Source organism: Protopterus annectens, chromosome 2.part0 (assembly GCF_019279795.1).
Source record: "Protopterus annectens isolate FY-2018-M chromosome 2.part0, PAN1.0, whole genome shotgun sequence".
In the NCBI taxonomy this organism is placed as follows: domain Eukaryota; kingdom Metazoa; phylum Chordata; order Ceratodontiformes; family Protopteridae; genus Protopterus; species Protopterus annectens.
The window spans coordinates 1127043120-1127069992 of NC_056728.1; the positions used below are offsets into that span (position 1 = coordinate 1127043120).

The 26873-nt window shown below is 41.5% G+C and overlaps 1 protein-coding gene across 1 annotated transcript in view; it reads right to left on the reverse strand.

The window, feature by feature from the left end:
- Positions 1–21300: 21300 nt before the first annotated feature.
- PPM1K (protein phosphatase, Mg2+/Mn2+ dependent 1K) overlaps positions 21301–26873 on the reverse strand; it is a 334062-nt gene continuing 328489 nt past the window's right edge. The window contains exon 7 of the mRNA XM_044061323.1: positions 21301–23169. Within this exon, the coding sequence (XP_043917258.1) occupies positions 23035–23169 (135 nt within the window). The 3' untranslated portion in view covers positions 21301–23034. The remainder of the gene's footprint in view (positions 23170–26873) is intronic.

Sequence of the window (26873 nt, forward strand, 5' to 3'; positions counted from 1 at the left end):
ATATCATGTTACGCTTATTATATGGCGATATTAACTTGGGAGGCGTAAGACCTTGTGGCAATGCATATAACCCCACCTTTAAGAAACTGAATAATTTTGTCCCTAGTAACCATCCGTTAGTCGAAGCATATCTGAAACTTACAGAAGAGGATATTTTTAAATTTTATGATAGTAGAGAGAATAATTTTAAGAGAAACTCTAAACAAAATTTATCTTATAAAGAAAGAGTAGCACTCAGAATTACAGAATAATAATTCCTCATTATTAGACCAGCAGATAAAGGTGGCCTTGTTGTGATGGATAAATCCCATTATTGCCGGTCTATGATTACAATGCTTGGTGACAGTAGTTATTATAGTAGGATTACAATTGAGGATGCACATAGGATTATTTTATCCATGTCCAACAGTCTATCTGACGTCTTTTCTGGCCATCTTATTACTGAAGTATTTACCTTTCTAAAAGTCACTAATCCCCTGATACCACTTATACAGGGCTTGCCGAAAATACATAAATATCCGTCTGACCAACCAATGAGGCCCATTGTAGCAGGTGGGGGATGGGTCACAGAACCGTTATCAATTTATGTTGAGAGGTTCTTGAGACCAATTATTAATTTAAATAAAGTGGTCCTAAGGAACTCAAAACAGTTCTTGTTAGATCTGTATGACTGTACAAAAGCTGTTCTTGACCTTGAAGGTGTTATTCTTGTAACTTTTGATGTACAGTCCCTGTTCACGATTCCCAATGATTTAGGTATACAGTATGTTCATGAATGCCTCTTGGTTCACAGTGATTTAACCTTGGTACAGGTAGATTTGATTTGTTACTTTTTAGAGATCGTCCTTGAGAATAATGCTTTCACCTTTGATGGTGAAATATACATCCAGAAGCATGGCGTAGCTATGGGCACTTCGTGTGCCAAAAGCTACGCCAATATGTTCCTTGCACACTGGGAAAATGCTATCTCATTTGGCAGAGAGGAGTACAGAAAACATGTTCTATTCTATCGATGTTTTGTCGATGATTTGTTTTGGTTGTGGAAAGGTAGTCTGGAAGACCTAAAGGGGTTTCACCGGATGATGAATGGTTTGACCCGTTGTTTGAAGTTTACCTTCAACTGGTCATACACACGTACTGAATTTTTAGATATTTTTGTGGAGAAATTACACAACTGTGTCATCAATACTGGTATTCACTGGAAAACATGCCACAGGAACGCTTATTTGTTTAGGTCCAGTATGCACCCAGGGTATATCTTTCGGAATTTAATTAAGGGACAAGGGATGAGGGCCTCCAGATTGAACCCCACTTTGGAGGGCTTCTTGGAAGAGATGAACAATCTAGGAGAGAGGTTACTGGCAAGGGGGTATGGACAGGAGGAGATCGATCAGTGGAATGACGTAGATAGGTTAAGAGCAACTAAAGCAAGCCCTTATTTTGGACCACCTGTTGAGGTGAATTCAGATACTGGTAGTGAATCTAACTTCGATAAAGGTGGTGTTAGGATCCCCCCTTTTTTTTATACTAGTGACCATAGAGAGCTTACTGATTTGTTTGCACAGCATTGGTCCATTTTGCAAGTTGATGGGAGTATTGGTGAGATTGTAGGTGAGAAACCCAGGTTTTTATTTAAGAACAGAAATAACCTGAAGAGGCTACTTTGTTATGATAGAGGTTCCAGTATGATGGACACTGTTCCAGATATTACTTTACCATGTGGCAACTGCAATTTTTGCCCGTTAATTAATACTTCTAGCACCTTTCACCACCCTGATTTATGTAGAGAGTTCATTTTTCATGCCCATGCCAATTGCATGACATCCAATGTAGTTTATTTAGCAGAGTGCGTTGCCTGTAATTCATTCTATGTAGGCAAGACCAATAGGGTTTTGTGTGACAGGATGAGAGAACACATCTACCATATTAAGAAGAAATCAGAACACAATGCACTCTCCAAACACATTATAGAGGTTGGGGGAACACACACATTTAATTTTAGGTCATAGAGACCATTTTACCTAGTGTTAGGGAGGGTGATATTAGCCATACAGAATATAGGGAAACACACTGGATTATTATGCTCCGAGCAGACAGGGGGAGAGGCTTGGATGAAAGGGCTTCTATTAAGCCTTTACTAAAGAAGAGAAGACTTCAGAAATGACTGTTTTTAGAATATATGTTTTTTCTTCGTTTATTAATGCACAATTTTGTTGTTTATAATTCACTGTTGATATGTTCATATATTATTTATTCTTGTTTTGTCCTATCATCCTCATTGCATCATGCTAATTTTTGCAGAATGTAAGGATGCACAGTCATGGATCATTATCAATGTTTGTGGTTGTGATGTTTCATGAAGTGTTCTCTTTTAACACTGATTATCCCTTAATTGATGTATTTTTTCTGTTGGATGTTGGTATTTCCCATGTGTTTAAATGGAGTGTTTTTTTTAGTAATAGCACAGGTCTGATAAAGCTTGATTGCAAAAGCGCTTATCGTTTGTTGCAATAAATGTACGTTTTATTTTTTACTGAAGGATTCAGAGACTGTTTTTTCCTGCCTGGTCATTCCGCTGTGATACTGTTATTTCCTAAATATTTCTTAAAAGGACTTCACCCTCAAATACAAGAATGTACAATTCACTGTGGTGATTTCAGAGAACCAGTACTAGCACTCCAAATTAAAAGCCATGCAAATACAAAAGTTCAACTAACAGGTCCTTCAATACAGGCACTTTTAAGCATACACTTAGACTGGTTGCAAACATGACAGACTGTAAATGCTGTGGCTACACCACACCATCCCTTCCACTCTCATAACATAACTTTCTACTATGTTCCTTTGTTATGTTAATTGTCTCCTATTAACATAAATAAAGGAAGGTTGCAAACCCTTAAATTGCCAGGCTAGAGTATTTTTGAAGCTTTTTGGCCTCCTCACAGCTGACGGTCAGCTTCTCCTGGTGCTTCTCATCAACTGCAGGGTTTACTAAGCACTCCCTTCCGTCTCCACACTTGCACCAACCAACGTTCTGGGTTGAAGAGATTGGTGTGCCACAGGGCTGTGTTTTAATGTTGCAGAGGAAGTGTTTTTGCTTATTCTCCACCTCCTGGACATGCCCATTATCACCTCAAAGGTGATATGTAGAACAGGAAATAGTCTGAACTGTCTCTCACTTCTGCAAGGGGCTGATGCTAGCAGGACACCCTAAGTCCACCTTCAGGCAGCACCAGGGAAATAGAACTGCAAGACTGTGGTGAAAGTGTGTGTGCCTTATTCCTCCCCACAGGATGGTTACACCCATTTTACCTGCCTGCACTGTCAAGAACATGAATTGCTATTCAAGCAAAGGTTACCCAAGCCACAGTAAGGGCTTTATTTCTCTATGACTTAAGTACTTGATGCAAAAGGTAAACTTTCTACAGCTGCACACAGCAAGTTTCTGCACTCCGGCTATGATGCAGTTACAGTTCAACAAAAACAACACAGTGTTAAAATATAGTCTAGTCTACTGATCCAATGAAGCCTCAAACAATGAGAAAGCAGTTACAGCACATGGCCAGGATGCCTAAAACCTGAAAAAAGGTCCTACAAAAAGTCTGTTGACTGCCAACTAATCTTTTACTCTAAAATTTTTGACAAAGGAGTTAAGAGGCCAATAAGAAAGGTTACAACTGGCAAACAAGATAACATATTATTCATAAAAATTAAAGCATAATATACTCAAAACTTAGCAAGTTATATACCCAAGTTGTCTTTTCACTTGGTTCAACCTTTAGGTTTGGACCTGACCTCAGCGTCTTTAGGAGCTGTGGATCCAGGATTCTGACTTCTCCCCTACCCATAATCACTCTCTTCCATCAATTACCTGAGAACAAGTTTGCGTACATATCAGCTAACAGAGTCCTTTATCACCTTAGAATACGAGTGAATCCTATACTAGAAAAATACCTGGGTAAAGGACAATCAATTGAGGTTGTGAGCTGACAAGGTTTCTGGTTAGGCTCATGCTGGAGGGATAGGTTCCTGACCCAGAGACTCCCCAGACTCTGGAACAGACTGCCCATACATGTCAACCAGAGCACCTCTTTGGCCCTCTTCAAAAGGAATCTTGATGATTGGATGGGAGATGGAAAATTCACCCTTGGGATCACGTCAGTCACCCTGCTAGACAGGGGTCCAGGGAAGTAAATACTGTGGGAAGAAATAGCCAGGGAATTGTTATGGCTAGGCTTATATAGGCCCTAAGGCCGATAGCCTAGTACCAACCTATAAACCTCAAATGAAACGGGTGGACCAGGGAAAAAATCTGGAAGGTGGGAGGGAAGTTGAACTGGATGAAAAAAAGAAAACGGGGATCAATTGTTATGGTGAATACATAACTTTCATATCTGATGTATTTTCGTCTAGTTCAACCTTTGGGACAGATTCCTTAAATACCACAACCCTGGGAGATATCGAGGAAGGATATGCCTGAGAATGGTGGAACTGAAAAATGAGAGGACTTTCTATGTCAAGTTTATAATGAATTTTATCACTGAAGTGACTCTCTGATCCCATGTGCAAAAAAAAATGGAAAAAAGTGGTTGTGGATGGATGGAATTAATATGCAAACTGTAGACCAAGTTACTGAAGCACAGATTTCACTTATAAGAGCTCTGTGTATAAAAACAGTAGAAACCCCCCATAGCCCTTGCTGAGTGGACTCTTGGTTTCTTACACAGAGTCCCAAGTTTTCAAATACGAATGCCATGAAGTCAGCCAGCTACCTAGCTAGTGTGACTTTCACATTTTTCTGTCTTAGCTTTGCTTTAGAGAAGACTGCAAATAACTGATTAGATATTCTGAAATCCTTAATTCCATGGGGGTAAAATCTAAGTTGTCAGTGGACATTAATAGATGCAGTTTATATTTTCCTTTATTAGAAAATCATGGAATGATTACTGGTAAATTAATAGTTTGTTAATTTTGTATGCCACTTTTGGGATGAAAGTAGGATTCATTCTCAGAGCAACTATCCGTACTGAAATCCAATTAAGGATGTTTAAAAGAGAGTGCTTGTAATTCAGAAATCGCTGAAGTGTTGGCCACAAGAAAAAGTACAGTTTTGTACCTACCATAAATGTAGATGTTCGAGGATTCCATTGCTGCAGTCCTTACTATTGGGTATAGTCGGCTGGCGTACTAATGCATGACTTTCTTGCCCCAGATGTCAGAAGACCCTAAAAGACAAGGCCCAAAATACCTGCACCAAAAACATGCACAATATATACAAGAATATATACAAAAATATAAGCATGTAAACTCACCTACACAACCACCCTAAAACACAGAGGGAAGGAGGTTGGACTGCAGCAATGGAATCCTCGAACATCTACATTTATGGTAGGTACAAAACTGTACTATGTTCTTAGTTTCCCATTGCTGCAGTCCTAATCCCAAAGCAGAGATAAGGGAGGCTGGCAAATCATAAAGAAGTAGGAGCTGACAACATGCCTTGCAAAACAGCTGTGGCAAAACCAGCCCTAGACTTAGAGTAGATAGGAAGGTGATAATGCTTAGAGAAAGTATGCACTGAACTCCAAGTAGCTGCTTCCAAAATATCCTTAGTTGCCACCCCTTAGAAATGCTGTTGAAGTGGCAGTAGCCCTAGTGGAATGAGGCCTAATCCCAGCTGGAATCTCCTTGCCATGATGGGAATAACAAAATGCAATGCAAAAGCCAATCCACCTAGAAATAGTTTGTTTTGACACAGGCTTGCCCTGTGAACTCAAAGCAAAAGAAACAAACAACTGCTGAGACTGCCTAAAATCCTTAGTCCTGTTTAAATAATAGCAATTGCCTGTGTACATCTAAAGTGTGCAAAATCTTTCCCTTTATTTTGAGGGTCTGCATAAAAGTAGGCAAATGAATAGTTTGGTTTAAAGCCACACTAGAAACCACCTTAGGCATAAAGGAAGGATTAGTACGTAATGATACCCTATCCTTATGGAAAATCAAAAAGGGCTCTACTGCCATAAGGGCCTGCAACTCAGACATCCTTCTTGCAGAAGTAATAGCCAACAGAAAAGCAGTCTTCCATGACAAGTATTTCAATTCAGCAGTAGCTGCAGGCTCAAAAGGTTGTAGAGTAAGTTTTTCAATTGAGATCCCAAGCAGGTCTTATATTCTTTGCCCCTCTAAGAAACTGCTTGAACAAGGGATGCGAAACAAAGGTGGGTCACAATCATAGTGAGCTGAAATTGCTGCAGCATGAATCTTAATGGAAGAGAAGGACAAACCTTTGTCCAATAACTCAGTAAGATATTGAAGAGCCACACTCAAATTAGGCTCAGAAATCTCCAAATTCTTTGCTGTACTCCAAAATAAAAATCTCTTCCATTTTAACACTCTCCTTGTACTAGGTCTTCTAGCTTCCATAATCACATTTAAAACTTGTTGAGGAAGTTGAGACCTGCTGTGTTTCAACACAGAATATGCCAGGCTGTTAGATGAAGAGAGTGAAGCTTGACATTGAGCAGATGACCGTCCTTCTGAGATAACAGATGAGGAATCAGAGGTAAAGGCCATGGAGGCTTCTTTACCAGACTCCGTAGTAGTGGGTACCAGTGTTGCCGAGGCCAATCTGGAGCTATCAAAATCATCCTTGGCCTGTCTTGTCTGACCTTTAATAGTACCTTTGGAAGAAGAGGCAGAGGTGGAAAGGCATACACATGAAGGTTTTTCCAACTGAAAGACAGAGCATCCACTTTCCAAGCTGTGTGATGATAACCCTTTGTGCAATACTTTGGCAGCTGGTGGTTTAGTGGAGAAGCGAACAGATCTATGTCTGGAGTTCCCCATGACACTGTCAATTTCTGAAATACATGAAGATCCAGTTTCCACTCGTGGGGATCCATGATTTGTCTGCTTAACACATCTGCTAAGGAGTTCTGTGCTCCTGGCAGAAACCTTGCCTGAAGAGTTAGTTGCAAGCTTAGCGCAGTCTCCCATAAAATCATTGCTTGCCTGCATAGAGGATAAGAATGTGTTCCCCTTGCTTGTTGATGTACCACATGACAGTTGTGTTGTCTGTTAGAATCAACACCTGCCCTGGAAGAAGTAACTCCTTGAAAGCCATTAATGCAAACTGGACTGCTAACATCTCCTTCATGTTGATATGTAGATGCTGTAGTCTGGCAGGCCACTTGTCTTGTATCCACTTTCCATTTAGATGAGCTCCCCAAGCAATGTCCGAGGCATCTGTCGTTAAAATCTGACTTGCCTCTGGCGGGTCACAGAGAGTCCCTTGTTTAGGTGACATTCCTGAGCCCACCACAAGAATTCTTTTTGAAGGCAAGGTATTATTTGAATGACAGTGTACAAATCCTGGCAGTGCTGTGTCCATACATTTTTGAGATACCATTGTAGCTTCCTCATATGCAGTTTGGCATTGGGAAGCACCAGAATACAAGATGCCATGAACCCTAATGCTTGAAGGACTGTCCTTGCAGTCAGCACGGACTGATGAGATAGTTGATGGAAGTAAAGTGACAGACTCTTTTGTTTGTCCGGGGTTAAAAAGGCCATCTGGGCTGCTGTATTCAGTCTCACACCCAGAAAGCACATGTCTTGAGAGGGTACTAGACTGGACTTTATTTCGTTCACAGAATACCCTAGGCATCTTAGCACTGCTATAACATATTCCAGATGCTGTAGAAGGTCTTCGTGAGCCAGAATCAGGCAGTCGTCCAAGTAAGGATAGATTTGAATTCCTTGAAGCCTGAAGTAAGCTATCACTGGAGCCAGAACCTTTGTGAATACTCTGCGCGCAGTAGATAAGCCAAAGGGCAATCCAGAGAACTGATAATGAGAATTTCCAGCTCGAGTAAGCTTCCTTGAGATCTAAAGTGACCGTCCAGTGATCTTTGCCCAGCAGAGGTGAAAGCTGTTGTAACGTCAACATCTTGAACTTGGGAATGTCCAGAAAAGTGTTGAGGAGAGATAAATCAAAATTGGTCTCCACGTGTTCCCCTTCTTTGGTACTAGGAACAGGCGAGAATAAAATCCTAGGCCCCTTTCTGATACAGGGACTGGCTGAATGGCCCCATCTGGAGTAACTGAGAAACTTGTTCTTTGTGGAGGAACGTCTGGCATGCCTTTGAAAGGGGGCATTGTATGGAAATAAAATCTGTAACCGTGGTGAATGATATCCAACACCCATTTGTCTTGAGTAATTAAATCCCAATTTTCTTTGAAAAGAGACAGTCTTCCTCCCAAAGGAGCTGCCAGACGAGAATCTACTGGCAGCTGAAGTCATTGGGTCTGTTTGAAAGGACTGACCCCTGCCCTCACCAGAAGTCTGAGCAGGTGAACTCCCTGTTCTAGGCCTAAAAGAACCTTGAGCCCTGCCCCTACCACGTCTAGACCTACCCCTAGACTGGGAATCATAAGCAGGATATGCCCACCCCTTAGCAGGCCAATTTCTACTAAACTTCCTTCCCTGCACCTGCAAAAAATCTTTAACAGTTTGCATAGACTTAGCCTTGTCCTCCATTTTCTTTAAGACTGCTTCCACAGGCGAACCAAACAACACATCAGACTGTAAAGGAGCATCCAAAATCCTTGTCTTAACATGCTCAGCTAAATTCTGATCCTTCAACCAGGCATGCCTGCGAAGAACAGAACTAGTAGCAGCCACCCTCGAGGAGGCCTGTACAGCATCAAAACCACATTGCAAAGAATGCTTACCCACTTGTTCAGACACATGAACCAAATCCAGCAATTCTTTACACTCAATACCTTCCGCCAAAGCATCCACCTTAGATTTCAATTGTGAAAGGAGATAATTCTGATATTTTAGCATGTGAAACTGACAATTCAAGCTCTCATGGCTAGAGTGGAAGAAGTATACACTTTCTTTCCCCACCTATCCAAAGCCCTTGCCTCTATCAGTGGGAACAGGATTTTAACCACAGAAGCCTTAACACCTTTAGGCCCTTGAGAAATAGTTTCTGGGTCCGCCCTAGGACTCTTAAACAAATACTTATGAGCTGGGCACCCTATAATACCTATCAGGCTTAACAGGAGCAGGAGGCAAAGAGTCAGGGTGGAAGCCTCTGCAAAAACATCTTCCACCACATTCAACACAGGAGGAATAGCTAAGGGCCTATGCTGGGGTAAAACAAGAATTCCCTAAGCCTTTTCCTGGAATCAGAGTAATCCTGGCCTTCCCATTTAAAGTGCTCCCTCATGGAATGCAGAGTCTCTGAAAATGAAGCTGTAGGAGTGGAATCATCCACATCAGAATCAGAATAAGTAGGATACTCGAAGACTCTGAAGCCTCTGAACACTGTTCAAAACTATCAAACTCGGTTCCACCCTAGGCCTCTTATCAGGCGGGGCATAGAACCTCTAATCATAGTAATCAAATCTTCTGCCATTTTAAGCATATGTTTCTTGGGTACAGAACCGAAATGCTAGGAGAAGCCCCACTGAAGCTGAACTAGGCCTACCTCTCAAAGAAGTTTTGGCAACAGAAGGAGAGGCTCTAACTACCTTGGGAAGAGAGTTACCTGAAGCCCCTCAGCCTGGCCTACCTCCTGAGAAGGCACATCCTGTAACAGTAAAGTTTCTGCCTGAGACTCCATGGAAACTCCTGGCACGGGACTGCGGTTCATCAACCCTAGGCTTCACTGTTTTGTCCTCGGCATTTTAAACACTAACCTGGCACAGTCTAACCTCCTCTTAATTTGTTAAACCTAGCACAAGGCGGCAACCCAACAACGTCGTGCTCAGGCCCTAAACAAGGTATACACAAGGTATGGTAATCCCTATGAGGTATCTGTTTCCCACAAGAAATACAGTTATTCACTTTAAAATACTGAGGAACTCTGTTTCTGAAACTAAATATTTCAAACGCCAAAAAACTGCTTCTGCATCGGACCATGCGGCAAAAAGACGACTGAGGACCGATCATGTCGGTCATGCGTGTACCCTGGCTGACTGGCGTCAGTCTAATGCGCCCCGACGGCCAGCCACTACCTCTGGTATTCGGGCCGACTGGACGCGGACTATACCCAATAGTAAGGACTGCAGCAATGGGAAACGAAGAACATCTGCTCTTCCAAGAAAAGTACTTTAAGTCTGCTGAAGCTACCAGTTCAAAAGGCTTTAACACTTGAAGCATGACAGTTATGTCCCATGCAGAAAAAGAATCCCTTATAGGAGGTCTCAGTAAGAAAGTTCTTCTTAGAAAAGCCTTTGAGATCTTTATAGAAAGGCTACAGCCATTTGATTGGGTCAGACATGGAAATTACAAATGGCAGGTAGCTGTACTTTGATTGTTGAAAAACTGAACTTTTCTGAAAGATCTGATAAAAATATTCTGGACACAGGGAAGTGGAGCTGAAAAATGGATCTTTCCATTTAGCTGCTGCCCAGAGATTTTCTTCCATTTGCTTAAGTAAACCTTCCTGGCAGTTGATTTTGAGGTGATAACAAAACATGAACCACTTTAGTGAAAAGCCTAACATCTCTGGCCACCATTAAAATTAGAGGAACCATGCAGTTAGGTTCAGTCTCTCTGGATTCAGGTGAGGATGCCTAGATGGGTGAGTCAAGATACTCGGAAGGCTGTCCAGTATTGAGGGAGGATGTAGTAGATGAGCTCCCAGCTTCTTAGCTCATGGGTGGTCTCATGGAAGGATATCAGTGGACCGCTGAACCAAAAGCTGCCCTACTCCTGAAGAACAAATCCAGCTTATAATGGGAAAAAACAATGAGCCAAGTGGTAGTCGCACAAATCAACAGAGGCTCTGGAAAAAAGGCTGAAGTTGAGACTGAACTAGATGACTGCTTTAACAGGTCTAGGCATGGTCAAGCCTCTTTAGTTATAAAACACAGTTGGACAATCATCTAGCTAAGGATGCTTTTGAAATGCTTTGGTTAATCTTAGCTTTAAAAAAGGAGACAAATAGTCTGTCTGCCTTCCTGAAGGATTTGGTACAATGGAGCTAGTAACAAAACTGGTGATATACATCCAGCAAGTGAAACAAATTTTCTCTTTTATTGGAAAATTTTGGAAAGAAAACTGGAAGACTAATGCATTGGTTCAGTGAGGCCACTACCTTAGGGACAAAGGATGGATTGGTTCTCAGGGGCACCCTATTTTTGTGGAAAACAGGAGGATTGCAGGATGAGGCCTGTAGTTCTGATACTCTCCATGTTGAAGTTATTGCCATAAGAAAAAGAAATGATTTCCAAGTAAAAAAAAAATTGTTGTCCTCCCTTGCAGCAGGTTCAAGTGTGGATGGGCTAAGCCTTGAAGCAAAATGGTCATATCCAATGGAGTGAGGGGGTCTAAAGAGGAAGGTGCCCCTCAAGAAAGCTTTGGCCAATCTAACAGAAGCTAAGCTAGCCTGATTTTCCTATCATGAAAATCTGAAATAGCTAAGTGGTCCGTAATTGCAGAATAATTGGCCCCAGCATGGTAAATGGATGCTAGAAATTATAAGACTGCACAAGGGTGGCCAAAAAGGATCCAGATTCCCTTGGAAATGCCCAAATAGAAAATATAGGCCACTTACTTTTATATATTTTCCTGGTGGATGGTCACTGAGAAGATGTAAGTATGTGGATTACTAGGGAAGAGACCCTGGCTTGACTAGCCATCACTGGAAGTGGCTAACCCAAATGGTTAACAAGAAGACCTGAATGCCTGGGGGAGTCATTGCAGATGGGTGAGAGAAAAGACATGGCTCAGGATCCAGCACCCAGAGAGGGTAAACCAAATGAGGCCAGAGAAAGGGAAACCACACCTGTCAAGGACAGACAGGGGCTAGGAGAATGACGGAAATCTTCCTCTCTGAGGCTTTCTTCAGGAGTATTAAAATCAGAAGAGAAAGAGAGAAAGCACAGAGAAGGGGGGGCTAAAGGTGCATCAGAGCATCCCTCTGGGGACCAAGGCAAAGAGCTTGCTGCACTTTGTGTTGTTGGGGGGGGGCATAAAGATCACAGTATGGCCAGCCTCATTAACAAAATATCTGTTCCACCACTGTCGGGTTGAGAGACAACTCTTGAGAGGACAGACCTGCTCCACCTGTCCAGCAGAGCAGTGGACTTCCCCAGTACGTGTGTTGCTACCAGAAAGTGAATGGAAGATATCTCCCACTGCCACATTCTCATCATTTCTCAACACAATGGGTAGAAACATGTTCTCCCTTGTTTGTTGACGTACCAGACTACTGACATGCTGCCTATCTGCACAGAAATCATCCCTAAAGGAAGGGCATCCTAGAAGGCCAGCAACTCTAGGACTGCCCTCCTTGAGGACACCAAAGTGGCCTCTGGGTTTGACCATAAACCTTACACCATCTTTTCTTCTCTATGAAATGCCCCCCCCCCCCGATCCCAGCAGGGCAGCATCAGTCTTTACTATAGTAGTGGGGGGGGGGGAGTGTGTGGAGAAAAGGCTGTACCTTCTAGACGAGCTGTGGAGGTCAACCACCATATAGTGTGGGACTTGCACAATGTGTTTAGGCAAATCAACGTATGAAGAGGATGACTTCTTCTCATGTAGTATCGGTCAAGTGGAACTAACATTACAGTAGAAGCCACTACACCTAGCAATCAAAGGACAAGTCTTTCAGTTGAAGGGTGCTGAAGAACTTGCAAGGCTGTGTCATTGAGAAACTATCCTGAATTCTGGTATTTTATCAATCTGGTTGCACACAATGCACTGTATTTGATGTGTGGGTACCAATTTGCTTTTGGAGTGACTGACTGTGATCCCCAAATGTTGGCGAAACTGGAGCAAGTTATCATTTTGCTAGAGTAGAATATCCTTGGTTGTTGCAGTTAGGAGCTCCAAGTATGGGAACACTGAGATGAGCTGCAACCACTACCATGCACTTGATCACCTAGAGGGATGTAGAGTGCTCTGAACTGGAAATGACTCTCTTAGCTGGAAACAGAAATCACTGATATCTTGATGTGATAGTAGGTATCCTGGAGATCTATAGAGCACAGCCTATCATCCTTCATAAGCAGAAGTAGGATAGACTGAACTGTGACCATCCAGAACATTGTCTGATTTACAAAGTGACTGAGATGACCGAGATCCAAAATTAGCCTCAAGTTCCCTGTCTTATTCAGAATTAAGAAAAAAAAACTGTAATAGACTCCGAATTCTAACTGGTTTGGGTGGTCCTGTTGGATAACTTTTTTTTCTATCAGATTTAAGACTTGTGCTGTTGTGTATTTCAGCTGATGTGATGGTACTTTGAGAATCTAAATGGACTTCCAGAAGTCAGCTGGAATCAGCAGGGCACAAGTGGTGAACAGCTCCCTGTTGGACAGGAAGTGTGGAGTTGGATACAATATCCAACAGAGGATGGGATGCAGTGTATGGAAAGTGCCTCTTCTGTTGGCCTAACTAAAACCTTTTTGAAAACTCAAATGCAGAGGCAGAGATTGAACCTAAAGAGAATCCAAGTCCATGATGACAGCCTCCCCTAACTGGACTTACCTTGGATCTGAAACAGAGAGAGCTTTGCTATCTAGTGGAGAGGCATCAAGTGAGACAGACCACTTTGAAAATTTCAGTAGACTCCATGCTTCAAGGCCCTGACAGTGATACTTCAGATCAGTGACTCTTCATGATCCAAAGGCATCAAAGTCAAGACAGTAATTGCCACAGTCTGAGTCCAAGTTCACAGAACTATCAGCTTCAATGTAGGTACTCCAAGGAGGCTCTGATCCGAATGGCAGATCAGGATTGGAGAAATTACTGAAGGGGTAAGTTGGAGCCATTCTCTGGATATCCTGTGTGGACAGAGCTGGGAAAGCCCCTAGATGAATTTTTGTCTGAAGAATCTCTGAATCATCCCATCAACCTCTGCTTTGTTAAGGCTCCTCGAGGACCCAATGGACCAGGAAGATAATGTCATTAATGGTGGACTAGATGAACGCCTCTCTTGGAGGGGAGAAAGCAGACAAGGACTCACTGTATCTAGTGAAAAATGAGGAAGAGGCATAGGTGATTAGATCAGAGGAGGAGTCGGATCTGCCAGACCCATGGGTTCTGATGGGACCAGAGACAGTCTTCTAGATTTTTCTGACCTTATCTCAGATTTGTCCTTCTCTTTCAACTCTTTTTTTTATGTTTAGATTTCCCCATGGTCTTAGCTGGAGAAACTGAATTAGTAACAAAGAAAGCTGACTGTCTTAACTGAGGAATAAGCCCTTTTAAAACTAAATTTGTCTCTACGGCCTTGGATGGCCCTAGTACTAAAAGATAAGCAAGCCTCACATTCTGCATCCAAGTGGGCTGCAAAGAGGAAATAAACACAAAGGGCATGCAGGTCCTGCAGGGGAATCCTATGTCCACAGGCCCTGAACCTTGTCTGCCATAAAGATGGCAAAGAATTTGAAAGGAAAAAAACAAACTATTTAACAACTGTAATAAGACTAGCAGAGAGGAATCTACTCTAACTGGTAAAACTATCCATAGAAAGAGTAGAAAAGTTGTATATAAAATATAAATAAAATTTTATATATATATATATATATATATATATATATATATATATATATATATTTTATTTATTTATTTTGGGGGGGGGGGTTGGCTTCTAAATAGGGGAAGAAAGTAACTGAACAAAAATAGGGAACCAGCAAGAAAAGGTACTTATCTAATAGCTGAAGTATCATAGCCATCGAAAACGTGATCTAGGATTAGGAAGCAAACTAATCACAAGTATTTGTTGGAAGAAAGTAATTATAGGTAGGGGAGGAGTCAGAGCCCTGGATCCACAGCTTCTAAAGCCACCTAGGTCAGATCTGATCGGATCTGATAACCCAGTAGTTGAATCAGATGAAAAAAAGACATTAGATCAAATATTTTAAATGATGCAATTAATTTAGAAACAGTACACAAAGGAACAGAAATATCAAACCAGTGTGTGCGGGGAAGTGTTATGGACAACTTAAAAACAGTGGTAAAATATCAGACTACACCACTTTAAATTTAAATATTTCTTTAAATATATATTAGATGGAAGGGAAAATAGAACGCCATCTTTCTTCTGGGGACAAGAAAACTTATAATGACCAAGATGATAAAATCAAAAGCATTCCCTGCACATTTACCCTCATTACAGCAATTGCTATCCACTGCATATAGCACAAAATGCAACCAGTTTCACTTTGATTCAACAGCTATAATTTACATCCCATTAATCAAGTTATACAGCAGAACATTAAACTCAAGTACTGCATTAAACTGGCTTCTCCAGATTTCAGAGAGCCTGCCACTTGCCTATCAGTCAAAGTACAGTTGTGTAAGTAAACTTACCACAACAGTAGATCTTTGAACAATCAATGCTGCAGTAGCCTAAGTTATATGGGTCATATCCTGCCAGGGTATAACAGATGGCCAGCTTCCAAACCTTCAGGGCATCTTTGTCACACCCAAACCATTAGTCAGCTTGAGATGACCTGTGTAAAGAGACAGGTTTGGGCAGCAAGCCCCTCAGAGATTTCATGCAAACAAACCGAGGGAGGCTGACCACTGAAACGACAATGCTAGAAAAACATAAAATGAAGTCCAGACCCTGGCAATAACAACTTACCATCAAACAAGGAGGATGTAGGGAGCAAGCTGCAGTGATCATTCAAACACACATGGTTATGGTAAGTTTACTTACACAAATGTACTACGTTCTTTGATACTGGTCACTACTGCAATAGCTTACAAAGTTTGAGAGGTGGCAGGAGAAAAGTCCAGAAATCCTTGGAGAATGGTCCTAGCAAAGCCTGATCTACGCATAGAGAAGGAATCAAGCTTTTAGTGCTGTGTAAAAGTATGTAGAGAACACCACAATGCTGTTTCTAGAATACTTCTAGAATCCAACCCTTTCCAAAAAGCAACAGATGAAGCCAAGGCCCTGGTAGAGTGGGACTGGATCCTGCCTGGACTAGATTTGTTGTGGTGACTACAACAAAAAGTAAGAACCTGCTTTGATACACGACTGCATCTTCTTACCTTCAAGACAATTGATCCAAAGATCTGAACTATCCCAGCTGTCTGTGGACATCAAAGTACGATGTATCCTTTCTCCCTCAATTTTAGATTTAGGAAAGAAAACAGGGAAGTGGATGGTTGGGATTAAAGTAAAGTCAGATACCATTTTAAGCATAAATGAAGGATTAGTTCTCAAAGAAAGCCTGTTCCTGTAGAAAACGAGGTAGAGAGTTGACTCACCAAGAGAGCTTGCAACTCAAATACCCTCCTTGCAGAGGTCAGAGCAATCAATACAGTTATTTGCCATGTTAAATACCTCAAGTTAGCCAGCTTAACTGGTTCAAATGGAGCAAGTGTTAGCTTCTTCAACACAAAATTAAGACCCGAAGGAGGGGGACACCAGTTTTCTAGGAGGCCATGTAAAAACCCTTTTAAAAACATTTTAACATGAGAATGCATTGAAAGAGGAAGGTCCATGTGCAGACATGCTGAAATTGGGAATAAACGAATCACGGAAGAGTAAAAAATGTCATAGAAAAATACCTCACACAAACATTTTGAGGGCAGAGAACAAGCCCTGAATGGATGCTGGTTATGTTGTTGGCATCAACTAGAAAGCCTTTTCCATTAGCTAATTTTCTAGTAGCAGACTTTCTTGCTTCCATTAGTATCTGCTGCACATCCTCAGTGAACAGGTGCCTAAAGGGAATGAAGACAAATCATCCAGGCAGTCAAACTTTAACCCCCCCCCCCAATTAACTTATCAAACATCCCTGATCATGTTTGATTAGACCTAGTCTGTGAGGAAGCCCTTGGCAACTGCCTCTAGCCTTTTCTAGAAGTGAGAACCAGTGTGGGCTGAGCCAAAAGGGAGTCACCCCAATGATCTTGGGGGATTCCCTCTGAATCTTTAGAAATACCCTGAAAAATTATGGAAAAGCATACAGGTACATTCCTGTCCAAGGAAAAGCAGAGACATCAGTCTTCCAGGCTTTTTTGCATGTAGTCCTGGAGTACAATCATGCCACAGCCTGTTCAGAGAAGAGGCAAACAGGAACTCCCCACAGGTGGACCAAATATTGGAAGACTCCTGATTTAGTTTCCATTCTTGAGAGTCTGCCCCTGTCCTGCTCAGCTTGTTTGCCACACAATTTTGCACTGACTGAATATAGGATGCCTGAAGAGCAAGACTGTGCTGTAAAAGCTATATCCCAAGATAACAAAGCTGGTCTGTAAAGGGGTATCACCTGGATACCCCCTTGCTTGTTGATGTGCCACATGACTGTGGAATTGCCAGTCAACAACTGGAAGAGGTCCTAAGGGACCAAAGATGATTCAGAGTTCAGTGCCTTGATCAGGGCAAGCATCTCCTTTATATATATGTAGTTCATCTGTCCTTGGTGTCCCACATACCTTGCAATTTTATCCCTCCTTAAAATGTTCCCCAAGCAAAGTCTGAGGCATCTGGGGTGGCCGACTGCTTTGGAAGAGGGAGGAGAAGGGGATACCTGGATTTAAGGATATCTGTTGTCTCCACCAAATGAGTTCCCTTCTGACAAACCCAAACACTATGATTTGAAAGGACAAAGGATGCTGGTGCTAGGACCACAGAGAACAGATACCCTTGCATCTTTCTCATTCGGAGTCTTGCCAGGGGCGTCACAAGAATCACAGATGCCAAGAGGCCCAAAAACCTTAGGTATTCCCCTCACAATGAATGAAGTCAGAGTAGTAAACCTTGGAAACAGATTTATATATAGATCTATTTTTCTTGTGGAAGAAAAGCTCTTTGAACTGAGTGTCTAGCTGATACACCAAGAGCACAATTCTGTGTGAAGGAGTCAAAAAAAAAAAAAAAAAAAGACTTGAATGTCCTCTTGTAATCCAAGTTTACTTATGAGATTTCTCACCCAATTGAGAGATTCCAGATATTTTGAAAAGGATGCTACAAAGATAAGCATGATGTATAAATATGGAAAAATGTGGATGCCCTGTCACCTCCAATGAACTATAACTGTAGCTAGACTCTTTGTGAACACTGCTGGTGCAGTGTATAGTCCAAAGGGTAAGGCGGAGAACTGTTATGCGATTCAGTCACAATCTTAAACATCTGTCTGGATGAATAGGGATGTGAGAAGAATCTTTTAAATCTAGAATTACATCATCTTCCACTTTCAAGTTTCCTAACAACATGTAAAGTGACAATTTTGAACTTGGACACTAGCACAAAAAAAATACCCAGAACTGGTCTCAAAGCATCCCCCCCCCCCCCCGGTTTGGCACTAAAAATGTCCTTGAATCAAAACCTTTTCCCACTTGGAAAGGAGAATTGTTTCTATCACTCCATGGGTCAGCATAAGATGTAGGACTGGTGGAAATAAAAGTGGATGAGGGGTTACCCCTGGAAAGGAGGAATTTCCTCCCACTGCCATCTGTAAACTTGATGAATGATTTCAGAACCCATTTGCCTGAAACCATCTGTTGCCAGAGAGAAAAATGGCGATTCAGACTTTCTGGAAAGGAAAAAAAGAGACCGCCAGTGTGGGAAAGGGAGACAATGTCCCTTAGTCATTCAGACTTGTTGGGCTGTCCTTGGTTTTGGGTGGTTGCTAAAATCTTTTTGAAGCCCCCCCCCCATATTTCTTCGGAAACATCTGTTTACCTGTATTTTGTTCAGATGGTTTATTTTGCCAAAATTTGATAAGGAGTTAGAGAATCCCTTAAATAACTTGGAAAAAGGAGGGCTGAAAAATCTTGCTTACCCTTCTTATCACGCTTTGTGATCACCTCTGCAGCAAAACAGCCAAAAACAAAATCATTATTCAAAGGAGAATTTAAAATCTCATTTTAAACTTCCTCTGGGAGGTTCTGAGAATGTAGCCTGACACCTCCTCAGAGTACCAGTGGCCATAATCCTTGAAGTAGTATGACCTGGATGATGCACACACTGTAATGAGTATTTATTTGTACAACAGAAAAAAATTCAGTTTAAAGCAGATTTTTCCTCAAGAAGAAACTGCAGACAAAACATTCCTCATACTTTCATAATTAGTCAGAACAAACCTTTAACATGAGAGCCTGACAATTCAAAATTCTGGTGAAAATCAAAGTTGCAGAAGCATACACTTTTTTCCCTCAATTATCAATAATCTTCCCATCCTTATCAGAAAGAGTACGAGTGGCATTAACTAAATGTTTAACAGAAGTAGAATTACCTAAAGCTACAGCCAATGGTCAGATTTGAGAGGAGTCTATAAAAACTTAAAACGGAGGAACTTTATACATGCTATCTTCCTTTTTTAGGTAGAGCTGGCTGACTATCAGGAAAATTGCAAGCAGTAACAAACATCCTCCAAAGCTAACAGAACTAGAGAAATAAGTGAAGGTTCTGAAAATTCCTTTTGTAACAGCTCATAGAATTTTCTGATAGACTGAGAAACTTGTGCTCTCGCAATGAAAACACTGAGGCATTCTAGAAATAGTCTCACAGAAAGATAAATTCCCGCAAAGAGAATCAGCAACTGAGCTGTCCTCGTCAGAAATCTGAGGACAAATCCCTCTACCTGTCCCTTTATCTTCCCATTTCTGTTCAGAATCAGTTTCTTGAATCTCTTCAGGAAAAGGAGTAGCTCTCTTTCTTGTACTAGAAACTATTTTATAAGAATGATCAGTAGCCTGAATTAAACCCCGAGCCATACCTACTAAATTACTCCTGTCTAAAGAAATTTGAGGACTAGATACAGGTTTAGCTTTGTTTCTTTTTAACATGAAAAATAGGGTCAGCAATGTTATTAATGGCAGAAGCAGCTTCCCCAGGGATGGGCACAACATTCTGACAAAACAGGGAAGCCTTCCCTGTTCCCTCTCCAAGAAGTGACAACAGTAGCTCTTCCTTGCCCACTAAACTGCAGACAATGTGGCTAACCCTGGTTCCATAGTGGCTGTAGGTTGTACTCCAGAGAAATCCAGAGCAAAAAATGAGTACAACTAATGGCAGCAGAGTACACACCTGCAGCTGAGGCAAATTGCTTGCCTCTGCTGTGGTGGCAAAGGCGGTTTGCTTATTTTTTTTTTTTTTTTTTGGCTGGAAGGACAGACAGTTTGTTTCATAGTAACAGAAAATGGTATCCCTTTCCAAGGCAAAACAAGCAGCAAGAGCTGGTTAAAGTTTAAAACGTTTTTAAATGTCACATTTTTTCACATAAAAACACACTGAAAAGCACTTTAAAACTCCAGCCATGAAAAGTAAAATAAACAAAATTTCTCCACATAAAAAATGTTTTTTTTTTTTAAATACTTTTAAATTGACAGGAAAAATAGCACTCCCATCTGAAAGTACTATACAGTCTTGTGACAGTCTGTTAAAACACAAACTCTCAAATTTAAAATAACTTTCCCGAACAGGAAAAGTGTAGTCAGCACATTTTTTTTTTAAATGGGAAAGTTTGCATCCCCCAAAGGATCTACCAAACAAGAATCAGTACAAGTTGACCACTGATCCTCAGACACCTCAGAAGAGCACGCTGCTTAATGACAGGAAAGCTCTGAAAAAGCTTGGCACCCAAGCCTGTCTTTTGACTCCACTTCAGCTGACTAATGGTTTGGACATGAGGAAGGTGCCCTGAAGCTTTGGAAGCTGGCCAGCTGTTGTATCCTTGCAGGATATAGCCCATATAGTTTAGGCTACTGCAGAAGTGATCAATATGAACAATATCTACGGGAATCTCACAGAAGGACTTTGCTAAAAGAACTGCAATCAAACAGCAACCCATACCCATCTACTGTTACAGAGGTATAAAGTCCTGGCTACAGCTATGGTAACCCAAGCTCAATTAGTTGCTTAGGCACCAAAAGCAGGTGACGGAGGAAGATGAGCTTATCCATCTGAGGAGGAAGGGGGTGGTCCAGGATAGTCTTAATTCCATGATCTCTCAGGAGAAGGGACAGCACTGTAGAAGGTGAACCCAGGGTTAAGTGTTCAACCACCAAGCTGACAGATACCTTTATGAGTGTAGGGAAGCATGCATCTGCATCATAAATGGCACTGTGGTACCAGCAGTGATGTGACTGTCCTTCCTCTTGTCCAGAGGAGAGATTAGGCCTAAACAAATGATGCATGTGCCCTCACAGCCAGGACATTATACAGGGCACAAACCACTGCTTAGGCTCCCTGTCAGGTCTCCTTATACCCTTCAGACAGGGAAATGAATAGACATGGCTGGTAGGTGGGAAGCTTGAGAGGCAGTATATGCAGAAGGAAAAAAAGATGTGTGTGTGTGTGTGTGTGTGGGGGCAGCAAGCCACAGTGAAAAATTATTAAAAAAAGTGGGACAAACAGTATATACAGCAGGCTCTGTTGCAGAGATTGCAATGTTTTAGGTGTTTGATCAAGACAACAAACTCTCTGCATAAAAAAGCTACTATTGTCACAGAAAAGCTTCAACTCCAAGCTGAGCGAAATGTGTGAAAATATTAGTTTCAAATTCAGTCATGATGAAAATCAACATGAATAAAATACAACAGGAGGTGCTACTTCAGACCTATATTTCTATAATATACTGTGATATACTGGTCTTTCTCATACGCCTGAGGTATGGAGCCATGATCTTTAAATCTGAAATATTATAAGGTTCCAAGAAGTCAAAAAAGACAGTGTCTTATTTCAGTGTAGTACACTAGTTAAAACAACCTCTTCTGGAAAAAGCATTAAATAACTTACTTTAGAAGGGTATACCACCCCCCTCTCCTACACTGCAGCAAATTTAGTATCGGGACCACATCTGGAATCTTAAGATATAGCTACATATATGGAACAAGTGAGGAAGAGAAATTTTTTTACCTGTCAAATAATGCCTGACTATTCCAGTCAACAATCTCAGAAAAAGTGGCATTTTGCCCTCAATACCTGCACATAATTAAACTACTGGCACAGTTCAGAATTTATAAAGTGAAACAGTTTTATGTTAAGGGCAATGCAAAAGAATACAAATGATGCCCTATGCAGAAACTCAGATTACATAGCAGCTTACTTCACTCACTCAGAGATGCAACACATATTCTAAAAAGTGCATCCCTCAAAAAATACAGGATTAAGGTGCCAAATATGAAGAAAGCTGAAAGATAGCACAAATATTTTGCCAGCTCTGCCAGTGAAATGAAACAGCACCTTATTCTAAACCTTAATAAGCAAAATGAGAACCACAAATGTGCAAGACTTGAAGAAGACAAACTGACTTCAAGACGCAACAAAAGCGTAACGTCTATTTGGACAACATTTGGAAAACTGCTCTTTTCACCTGAAGTGTGAAGAACTGTGAATATTCAAATTTCCTTTCCAAATACTACAGTCCAATTACTAATGTGGGGTGGTAGTGAGGGTGCAGTTCTTATATGTATGTGTAACAGGTAAAACTGCAAATTATATGGCTGCACAGTCATACCTGTAATGTACAGAAAGGATGTACAAGTCTGGATAACTCCTGTGTTCATGTAAGTACAAAATAAACTGTCAAAGTAACAAGTGAGTTCTTCCCTTTTCTGATTAGAAGACAGATGCAGTTAAACTAATCCAAGGTGTCTGAAGAAAAAAGGCCAAAAGTCTGCACACGTCCTTTCTTACTAGCACACACCTAATGGATCAGACAGAACAATTCACTGCTTTCCACTACATAAAAATGTCAAGCTTGCTATTCATTTGCTGATAAAACACTGTTTAGTGGTTATTGTTCTGTGGCTGGAGAAAATGCAATGACACAGATAAAAACCACCAACAGCAATATTCAGGTTCAATCAAATCCAACTAAATGCAAAAAATCTTGAATGACATACACTGCAGCTTGCTGTGTTCTTGATTTTTTTTCCTAAATATGTAATGTTGTGAGTGTGGACAGGAGTGAATATTATTCACTATGTGGCTTAACGTTTTTAGAAATGAGAGATCTGCACAGTTGCATTCTTTCATTGCACACCATCCTTTTCAGTTTCATTTAGTTTTAAAGCAGGAGTGCTTCAGGTTTCAAACTTTGTGCTCAACAAGACCATCTTCCACTTGAAGCAAAACTTCTACCAAGAGAAAAGCTGGCATCCAAGTTCTTGTGCTTCCCCCAAGCACCAAAAGGGACAACTACAGCAGTGCTGTTATCTTCTGCTCCATACTGAAGTGCCTATAATTCAGAAAATAGAAAGAGATAATGAAGAAATAAAAAGAAAACAGAAAATACTGTAAATATGCAATTTATTTCACCTTTGTGACTATGCATGCATCCAGAATAGCAATGAAAAAGTCACTTGCATATAATTTCTGTGGGCCTTCATTTTATGCTACCACTGTAGTCCAGTGATATCTTGAGATAGCTGAAAGGATTACAATATGGTTGTAAAGTTAACATAAAAATCAAGGATATCTACAAATCATTAACCACTTAGAATGTGGTTTTCTGAATTCTGAGCAAGTCATAGCAATGCAGTGCCTATGTAAATAGTACCTAGACAACTTAATTATCCTCCTTTTCCAGTATCAAGATTCATATCTGAAACTTGGAAAAACGTCCCAACCTCGCAATTAGTTTAGGGTAAATAGTTTTGCAGTACAAATTACTATACCAACAAAATAATTGCATTAAACCAACTAAAAATTATACCAATATGCGAGAGGAAGTGGCAGCTGCCAAGGTGTTAACCAGTCTGCCGCCTTTCTTTTCCCATTTCATTTTAAGAAGTAGAGATTAATCTATGGCATTCTTAACACTGGTCAAGTATAGACATTACTTGTTTACACTGCATCTTATGCCAGTTCATTCCTGCTCACAACTTCACTGTTGACTGGATCGCACACCAAGCATGATGGACTGCTCACTCATCCGACAAAGTAATAATGTGTGAACCAGGAAGGTTGAATCTTATTCTTTTTTCTTCTACTCAACCCAAGGACCTAAGTGATATATCCTCTAACTGCTCCTAAATCGGCAAATTCATTCCAATGAAGGTTAAAAATAAGACATCCATAGGTTAGGGTAGAGCCTTACAGCCTCTTTGCTCACAACCTGGGAAGCTTAAATCAGCCCATTTGTTCCTCGTCTAGTGACAGGTGATAGACAGCAGGCCACCTTCAGGTCCTGATCAGCAACTTACTCATCTGTTCCACAAAACGTCTGCTGATTTACAACTGCTACCTGGTTAGGAGAAGGCATGCATGGTCCAATACATACTCCCTCCTTTATTACAAGTCTCTGTGGAGTACAGCTCCTCAGTGAGAGCACAAGCCAACCCAGCCATTACAGAAGGGCAATACATCCAGCCACCACCAACTGCCATCAATACTACAGGCCCAGAGGATGATCAAGCTGGTATTGCCCATTCATGATCATACTTACCCAACCGATCCATCTTTTGTTTCTGCAGCAAGAAACAATGTGTCTTTCTATACAAAGCTCAAGACCTGATGCTCTGTCTTGATACATCAAAATATAAACGGCAATAAGACAAAAAAAATATAAAAGAAATAACTGAATTCTGAAACTCAGTTACATCTTAAAAGTTGTCTTTCAACAATAATGTGGGTGACTAAACCCCTACTACTTACAGACATTAACTCTGAGGTAAGCACCTAGGAGGAGGGGAGTACTCTAACATTAAGTACTTAAAATTCATTATTCTATGCCACTCTGGTGGCATACAGGAATAAAGCCCCAACTACAGCCCAGTCAACCCGAGTTTGATTAGCTTCTCAGGTAACTGACAGGTAGGGAAGGATGGAAGTGCCTTTCTCAGGTGAGATGGCATTCATTGCCTAGAGGAAGTGTGATTCAAAGAAGGAAGATGCCCTAAACAGTCTACGAAAAAGGGAAGCGGGTAGGGCATATAAACACCCCCCCCAAGACAAAAGTAGATGGACAACCCCTCAAGATGCCCTTAGGATCCAGACTGGCCCCAGCAGGGGTGGGGTGGGGGGTGACCAAAAAAAAAAAAAAAAAAATTAAAAACTCATTTATTCTAAATTCACACGAAGTTCTGCTTTTCATAGGGACTGCAGTCCTGGTCCTCAAAATTCTGCAAAACACAAATACAAAACACACAGCCTAACTGCATTTCTTTTTATACAACAGTGATAATTGTGGGAACAGTGTGGTTTGTCACATTTTGTGTGGTCTCCACCTGAATTCTTGTGCTATGTTTAAACAAGTGCTTAGCCATAGGATCATAGAAGGTTGTTAGGCTATGGGCCCCTAAGGCCTCTACAAGCCTGGCTATGTCATACCCTTGTTCCTGTATGGACCAAGGTATACAGTCTATGTTTGCATTTGAAACTAAGATCAGCAGTGTATGCCTCTGTCTAAGGACATAGGTGAAACCCCTGGTGTAAATTTACAGTCTCCCATCCAATTGTCCAGGTTACACTTAAATAGGGTCATTGAGGAGCTCTGTTTTACATGAATTGGGAGTTTGTTCCAGAGGTGGCAACCTCTGGGAGACTTCTCGTTCTCTCCCTCCAGCATGTCCTGCTAATATTGCAGGCTAGGTTAAGATCCCTAGAGTGAGTGAATTGTGTCCCACTGGATTTGCGAATGTGCAGCAGCTTCATCAAGAAAAGGTCTGCGACTGCTCTGTAGGGCAGGCACAAGTCACCTTTAAGCAGTCTACGAGATACCGAGTAAAGTGATAGGGCCTTCAGCCTGTTAGTGTAGGTGATTTGTTGTAGGCCCTGAATTTCCTTGGTGAGGAAACTCTTGAGGTCTCTCTAGATGCTGCAGATGTCTGGTGAAATACATACAGAAGGGCACTCTGCATTCTATTATTGGTCTGATGAGAGCCGAGTACAGGGGAGTTATAACCTCCTTAGCTTTGGGTGTCATACCCTTGCTTATGAGGTTCATAGGTAGGCACTAGGTTATCTGCCCAAGGGCATTTATAAGCCTAGCCAGAATGTGTTGGCTTTCGCATCCCTTTTAGATTAGTTTCCTGTGTCTCTGTCCAGCAGGGCCACCGATGTGATCCCAGGTGTACATTTACGATTTCCCATCCACTCGTCAAGATTTCTCTTGAAGAGAGTCAGTGAGGGGCTCTGCCTAACATAGATTGGGATTCTATTCCAGAGCAAGGGAATTCTCTGGGACAGGAATCTATCCCTCCAGCATGTCCTATTTAATGTTGTGCTGAGGTTTAAATCCCTAGAGCTTGTGCCTCTAAGAGATCTGGTTTTCTTTAGGTGGTGCATGTCCATTAATTCAGGGTTGACATAGCCTTGTATGTAAAAGATGGAGTTTCTTTAGCCGGGCTGCATAGGGCATCTGTTTGACGCCCATAATCCTCTTGGTGAGGTACTTTTGCGGTCTTTCCAGCTGTTGCAGGTGTCTAGTAAGGTACATCCCAAATGGGGCATTGTACTCTATTATGGGCCTGATGAGCGATGGGTAGAGGGGCACAATAACCTCTCTTGATCTAGATGCAAACCCTTTTGTGATTAGGTGGGCTACATAGAAGGATTTTCTGACAACTTTGGCAATGTGGTTATCAAAGGAGAGGTTGCTATCTACTTGGGTCCCCAAGTCCCTAATTACATCTTCCGTACTTAGTGGATTACCTCCTATGTGATAGTTTGTGGGCACTTTATTTTTCCCAAAGGGGATGACTATGCACTTTTTGGCATTTAGCTAAAGTCCATGATTCAGACACCAGATATTAGTCTCCGTGAGACCCTTCTGGAGAATGTCTGTGTCAGCCGGTGAGTCAATTATGGCCCCCAGTTTGCAATAGTCTGCGAACTTGATCAGCCGTAGTCCCCCCCGTGCTTGCCTATACCTCAGAGAAGTATATACCGAACAGGAGGGGTCCCAGGACAGAGCCCTGAGGGAAATTTCAGCACTAGCAC